Consider the following 7,363-nt stretch of genomic DNA (forward strand, 5'->3'; position numbering starts at 1 on the left):
TAATGGTTTCAAAAACACAAAGTTTGTTTTCTCAGTCATCCAGGTATCCAGGTAACCTTTTTTGTTGTTATATACCTGGATGACTGAGAAAACAAACTTTGTGTTTTTGAAACCATTAGTGAAAAGGCCAGACTTCAGGGGTATCTGAGGCAGGCTTGAAACACAAGAGTCAGGGTGGCTTCTGGGTAATACCAGATGGCTAGGCCTCAGACTGACGAAGCCTCTTGGATGAGGGGCGAAACGTTTCTTTTTAACAAAAAAACGAAGTCCAGATGACATGATTCAACCTTTTTTGATCTTAGTTTACAGTTAAATCAGTTTCCTAACAGGCACTTCAAAAATAGTTCTTAAAATTTTCTTTAAAACTGTTTTTCTCTGCCGGCTGCCATAGCACCGAGAAATCCCTTCGTATAATGTTTGTCATCCTTGTGAATCTTGGTGGTCAGGAATTACTATATGTGTCGTGGATGACTCTCGGCCTCCGCCACCATCAACTAGCTCAATATCTATAAAACTGACTGAGTCGTTGCTCTTTTTGTGTTTGCTAGTAGCTGAGGCGGCCATTTTTAATCATGTTGACTTCAGAAGTGAATCGCTTTGGTTAGTTTACTGTAATTTAAAATTGCCTGGTGGTTCATGAGATATTTTGCTGACAGACGGGGTTGACACCAGCAGATCAGGTAGGTTCGCACCTCACTGGGCTGCATGTTGGAGAATAGTTGGTGAATTTAACGACCACGTTAATATTTTCGTGGGAACTTGTTAAAGACGCAGGAAGAACATTTTTAAAAAGAGTTCTTCGAGCGCAGGATCGTCAACGTTCAGCTCGTTTGGCTGATAGGTGCTGAGACTTTTGGTTTTTTGTAACTTATAAACCTTTTAAAATCTTTTAACTTCATTTGCAAGTAATTTTTTTATAGAAATACGTTAAAATCGCTAAAATTCTGTCAGAACCATTCTCTTTTAAATCTGCTTTGTCTATTGTCTGTTCTGTTTTCTAAAGCTACGTTCAACTTTAAGCTACTATTTTGCTACTTTTAGCTTTATGCTAGCCTTTTACGTCTATTAACTAGCCTTGCATTACTTTTCGCTTACAGCTTGTTGATTACCTTTAGCTAATATTTGCTACTTTTGTGTTTTCACTATTTGAAAATTTTAACATTTAGCTGCTTTGCACTTCTTTAACTTTTTACTAGCCTCTTGTCACCTTTAACCTTTTGCAACTTTTATATATTTTTTCTACTTTTAGCTAACCTTGCACTGCTGTTAGCTTGTAACTGGTGTATAGCTTCTTTTACCTAAAATTTAGCTACTTGTAGCTCACATTTCCTTATTTTATTTTTTAGCTATTCATTTGCAGCATTTGGTGTTTAGCTAGCTTTGCACTTTTTATTTCAAACTTGCCTCGTGTTGCGTTTAGCTAGCCTTTTGCAACTTTTCTGTTTTTTTTTCTACTTTTAGCAAGCCTTTTGAAGCAATTAGCTTTTGGCAAGCTGTGTTGCTACTAGTAGCTTGCAGCTGGTATTGGATTACTTTTAGGTAGCATTGGCTACTTTTGTCTTTTAGCTGGTGCTTTGCAGCATTTAACTTTTAGCTAGCCTCCTGTTACATGTAGCTAGCTCTTGAAACTTTTACTTTTTTAACTTTTTGCTTCTAGCTAACTTTTTGCTGCAATTAGCCTTTAGCTAGCCTTACACTATTTTTATATTTTCACTACTTTTAGCTTGTAGTTGGTGTATGGGTACATTTAGCTATTATCTATCTTAGCTTCTTGGTAACTTTTACCACTTTTCGCTCATTAGTGTTTGCTAATTTTAGCTTGTAGCTAGCTTTGCACTATTTTTATGTTTAGCTATTCCTTTCTACTTTTCTATTTCTGCTGTTTTTGCTAGTGGTTTCTTTTAGCTGGTGCTCTGTTCGTCTCCAACAGCTCGGTGAATTTTCACAGAATTTACCAGTAAATCCACCTTCTGTGGTTTAAACCAATACAGAATTTAAACTCATCCTCCGGTTTCCTCATCTTCGGCTCTGTGATGTTTTGATCCGGTCAAAGTTCTGGATTTGTTTCTCAGCGGGGCCCTGAGGAACCCCCCTGAAGTCCTGCAGTCCTGGGTGTGTGTCTGCAGCTCTGCTCTGTTTCGTGGATCTCTCTGCTCCGCGGGGCTTCTCTCAGCTTCCAACTCCTCTTTGTTTTTGTTGGTTTTTGTTTATTTTTGTTTACCTTTGTTTACCTTTGTTTACCTTTTGCTGCTGTTTTTTGAGTTTTTCTCCCTGCTGCTTCTAACACGCTGTCTTCTCTTCCCAGCAGTGTCCACCACGATATAACAGTTGGTACTAAGGTAGGCATCTCTGCTTCTTCTTCTTCTGTTTTCCGCTCTGGTTTGTTGTTTTTGTTGCTGTGATCGGCGCCGAGTGTCGGGCAGAACCGACAATGACTCGGCTGTTTTGGAATTATGACGCGTCCAGAACGTCGTGCTTGGAGAACCGACAACAGATAAATGTTCTGGTCTTGTTCCTGCGGACTCCATCGGTTCATTAAGATCAGTTTTAAAACCCGTTTAAACAGGATTGTTTGTTTTGGTGGTTCAGGTTCAGGGAATTTAAAATAAAATAAATAAAAAACAAAAAGATGATTTTGGGGAAAAAAACATGAATTTTTTTTGTAGCTGTTTGCAAAATCTGAAAATTGTTGGGGGTGTTCCTGTAGTTTACACTGAACCCTCCTGCTGCCCTTGGGTCAAAATTACCCACTGATTGTTACGACAGGCCTCATGGGTCAATGACCCTCACGACCCAAGGGCAGCAGGAGGGTTCAAACTGTTTGTTTTACACTAAAAATAAACATTTCTGTTTGTAACATCCTGGTTCAGTCAGCTGCTGCTGAGGTTCTGTGGGTCCATGAGGTTCTACTTGCAGTTGACAGAGTCCTGATGTGGTTCCATCAGAGGGATTGGCTGAGACCTGAAGTTCCTCCAGGTCCCTCCATGGCTCCATGATGTTCTCTGTCGAGGAGAAATCTGAAAACGTGTCGATCTTTCACAAACTTTTATTTTTTAATCGGTTCGATGGTTTTCATCAAACATTTGGTATTAAACTTGAGTTCTTCGGAACATCTTTGATCCTCATGGTTGGCGATTTTGGACCAAATCTGATTTTTTTACAATAACATAATTTTTATTTAATTTCTATCTTGTCCTCCAGTTTTTGTTTAAAGCAACTTGAGCTAAAAATGAGTCACCATCTGAATCAGCGTGAAATGAAAGTCAAAGTTTTAAACGGGTATGTCTTCAGAAGTAACCCTTTGGTTTCTAACCCTTATAATTTCCTGCCACCGTGCAGGGAAATCCCTTTATATAATCCGTCAGGCTTGAATTCCAGATTACATCACTCCAGACCAATAAAAATCAAGCTTTCAAACCGGCACATTCATAATGTAGCTTGTTGCAGCTTATAAAACACCAAATTTCTAAACTGCAGGAATTACTTTTTTCAATCTTTGATCGTTTATACCTTTTATTCTTTTTCAGTTTGGTCCTTTTTGTATTTTGCTTTGCTGACCTGTTTTCTTGTTCACCGTTCTGGTTTTTGGTCTAACGACCAAGGCGGACCTGAGTTTGTTTTGTGAGTTTATATTTTTTGTACCGCAGCGTTTTCAAAGTCCTTAAATGAGTGTCGTGCCAGCAGAGATTTTTGCTGACTCACAGGAGGATGTTTGAGCTGAAGAACTGCTGAGTAATCATTGAAACTGTGCATCAGAGAGTCTGTTCAGTTTCACTATCGGTGCCGGATCGTGAACTGTGACCATGACTCTCAGCGACTACCACACCGTTAAAGCTTCTTCTTCTTTCATTACCTTTGCCGACACCCTTTTGTCACAAATCACTCCTGAAACTTTTCTGGAGCGATTTGTGCACCATTCTAACTTCATATCTGCAAAATGGATGGAGCTAGTGCTTTTTGTTTGCTCATATCGATCACCAGCAGCTGTGGCAGCTGCCTTAAATCGACTGACTCCAAAAGTTAATGAGTTCCAGCTCTGCACCACCACCCATTCAATTTGTGCAGGCTTGGTTAAAATCTGACCAGTGGTTCATGAGATATTTTGCTGACAAATGTAAAAACATTATCGCCCGCCACTAAAGTGCCACCTCAGATCTCCCATCAGCCTCTGCTCGTGCTGCTGGTTTCAGGGCAGAACCTCGGATCAGAACCACATGGAGGCAGAGGAGTCTGTGGTCAGAGAGCAGGAAGTGATTAGGAGGGGGAGGTGTCCAGCTCTCCCGTTTCCTCCTTCGGCCTCGGGCGAGTAACCCGACACCATGCCGACCGCTGATACCAGCTCCGGTTAGAGAGGAACCACAGAAACGGTCCAAAGAATCCATCTGAAAGAACAACAAGGTTTCAGGTCTCAGATTCCCCGCTGGTCTCTGAAAACAAAGATCACCTGATGTGTAAAATTAGAGCCAAAATGAGCAGAATTTATTAAAACATTTACTAATTTTAACAGAAAATGGAACATTCCTCAGTGTGATTTATGACATGAATACACAAACAGAACAGCAGACATTCAGTTATTTATACATCCATCCATCATCTTTTACTCGCTTCTTCCATTTTGGGTCACGGGGGTCGCCGGTGCCCATGTCCAGCAATCACTGTGCGAGGGGCGGGGGACACCCTGGACAGGTCTCCAGTCCATCACAGGGACACATAGAGACAAACGAGACAAACAACCATTCACTGTCACTCACCTAGGGACAATTTAGAGTTACCAATCAGCCTAACATGCATGTTTTTGGTCTGTGGGAGGAAACTGGAGCACCTCGAGAAAACCCACGCATGCACGGAGAGAACATGCAAACTCCACCCAGAAAGGCTCCTGGACCGGGGTTTGAACCAGGGACCTGCTCGCTGAGAGGCAGCAGCTCTACCAGTTGCGCCACCGTGCTGCCCTCATTCATTTATACTTAATGTAATTTTTTATTTTGTCAATTTTCCCCTTTAAATTCCAAAACACTAGCAGTCAATTAAATTCCAACCTATCGTTTCTTAAAGAAAGGTTTAGAGGGAAAATATTTGCAATAACATTCATAACAATGAGAACGGTGATAAAAGCAACTTTAACTTTAAAAACAACAATTATGACAGTAATGACAACAAATAAGACGTAACGACAACAAATGAGAAGGTAACAACAAATGAGACGGTAACGACGACGACAAATGAGACGGTAACAACAACAAACGAGAAGGTAACGACAACAAATGAGAAGGTAACGACAGCAAATGAGACTAAAGACAGCAAATGAGACTAAAGACAGCAAATGAGACTAAAGACAGCAAATGAGACTGTAACGACAGCAAATGAGACTGTAACGACAACAAATGAGACTGTAACGACAACAAATGAGACTGTAACGACAACAAATGAGACTGTAACGACAACAAATGAGACGTAACGACAACAAATGAGACGTAACGACAACAAATGAGACGTAACGACAACAAATGAGAAGGTAACAACAAATGAGACGGTAACAACAAATGAGACGGTAACGACGACGACAAATGAGACTGTAACGACGACGACAAATGAGACGGTAACAACAACAAATGAGAAGGTAACGACAACAAATGAGAAGGTAACGACAACAAATGAGACGTAAAGACAACAAATGAGAAGGTAACGACAACAAATGAGACTGTAACGACAACAAATGAGACGGTAACGACAACAAATGAGACGGTAACGACAACAAATGAGAAGGTAATGACAACAAATGAGACGTAACGACAACAAATGAGACTAACGACGACGACAAATGAGACGGTAACGACGTCAAATAAGGAGCAACAGCGACAAATAAGATGGTAATGGTGACTAACGGACGGCTGTGGCTGAGTGGTTAGAGCAGTCGTCCTCCAATGCAGGAGTTGGGGGTTCGACTCCACCAGCAGTCACATGCTGAAGTGTCCCTGGGCAAGACACTGAACCCCTCGTTGCCTTCAAAGTGTGTCTCATCGGTGTATGAATGTGATAAAGCTCTGATTAGTCTCTGTAGAAAGATTTGTTCAATTATCTTTGTAGAGATCTAGTAGAGTGCTGTTTGAATGGGTAAATGAGGCACAGATTGTTGTGTGAAGCACTTTGAGTATCTTGATCAGATAGAAAGGCGTTATATAAGTACAGTCCATTTAATACGAACTAATTTGACAAGGAAGAAAAAACAGGTAGGATAAAAATACCAGATTTCCTTTGCCTTTTTTCTATTTTGGTGACAGCCAAGCATATTCTGCAGTTGATCTGGGTCCAAAATGGACTTCCTGTGGCTCCTGACCCTGCTTCACCTTTTGGGAACTTCTACTTTCATATGATTTGGACTTAGCTGAACCAACTAATATGAGTTAAATCCAGTTATTCACTAATGTAATCCTGACAGGTTTGTTTAATCACAGCAGAAATTACCAGAGGAAACCATCCAGGTAATGAATGAACGCCTCTCTTTTTTAAAATAATTACCTTTTTAATTCACTTGGACGAGTTCAGGAAACCACTAAAGCAGAAAATTAGAATTTCTGTCCAAGCAACAATTCTTCTGGTTGATTGAATATTTTTGAATTTTCAGGCATTCTGATGTAGTACACAGTTTCCAAGTGAGTTTGTGTAACATTAAAGAATTTTTGGTGAAAGTCAGGACAGAAGTCATTATTTAATAACGAATAAACAAAAAGTTAAAGCTGTAAGGTGATCCAGGAGCTTGTGGAATATCCTTTAGCTGCTCAGTAGTGATTTTCTGTCTTGACTTTTTTCATTCATTCAACCTTTATTTATACAGGTTAGTTCCGTTGAGCCTCGGCGACTCATTTACAAGAGAGACCTGAATTTAACAAAGAATGATGACAACAAAGACTACAGTAGAAAATCATAGAAGAAAGCATAAAAATTGAGAAGAACAAATGAAGGAAAATGGTCTTAAAAAAATTAAACAAAAACGGCTAAATTGTAAGACGATGTAGAAAACTAGCAACAGGAACATGTCTGCAGAGCCAGGCAGAAGGAGAAATCCCACACAAGACAGGCTCTAGAGCAATGTGGATATCCTAACTGGGCCTTCCTGAAAGCAGAGAAGAAACCCAAACAGGACTCCAGTCAGCCATCAGGTGAAAAGGAGGAACCCAGACCCAGACCAGTGGTCATTCCGTATGTTGAGGGAGTATCAGAGAAACTGAGACGTTTATTTTCTAAACATAACATCCCAGTGGCTTTTAAACCCCAAAATACATTAAAGACTGGTTCATCCCAAAGATCCAGTCCCCCGGCACAAACAGAGCAATGTTGTGTATGCTGTTCAGTGTCAGGAGGG

General features: G+C 40.4%; 1 protein-coding gene across 3 annotated transcripts in view; it reads left to right on the top strand.

The window, feature by feature from the left end:
* Positions 1 to 7,363, top strand: part of ptbp1b (polypyrimidine tract binding protein 1b) — a 32,101-nt gene that overhangs the window by 4,617 nt on the left and 20,121 nt on the right. Inside the window, exon 2 of one of the 3 annotated variants that reach the window (XM_037697888.1) lies at positions 2,306 to 2,339. The exons of 1 other annotated variant lie outside the window; for it this stretch is intronic. In XM_037697888.1, coding sequence (XP_037553816.1) covers positions 2,306 to 2,339 — 34 coding nt within the window. The remainder of the gene's footprint in view (positions 1 to 2,305; positions 2,340 to 7,363) is intronic. One more of the 3 variants, XM_037697889.1, reaches the window with a different exon arrangement.

The sequence above is a fragment of the Nematolebias whitei genome, chromosome 3 (assembly GCF_014905685.2).
Source record: "Nematolebias whitei isolate Nwh7 chromosome 3, NemWhi1, whole genome shotgun sequence".
In the NCBI taxonomy this organism is placed as follows: domain Eukaryota; kingdom Metazoa; phylum Chordata; class Actinopteri; order Cyprinodontiformes; family Rivulidae; genus Nematolebias; species Nematolebias whitei.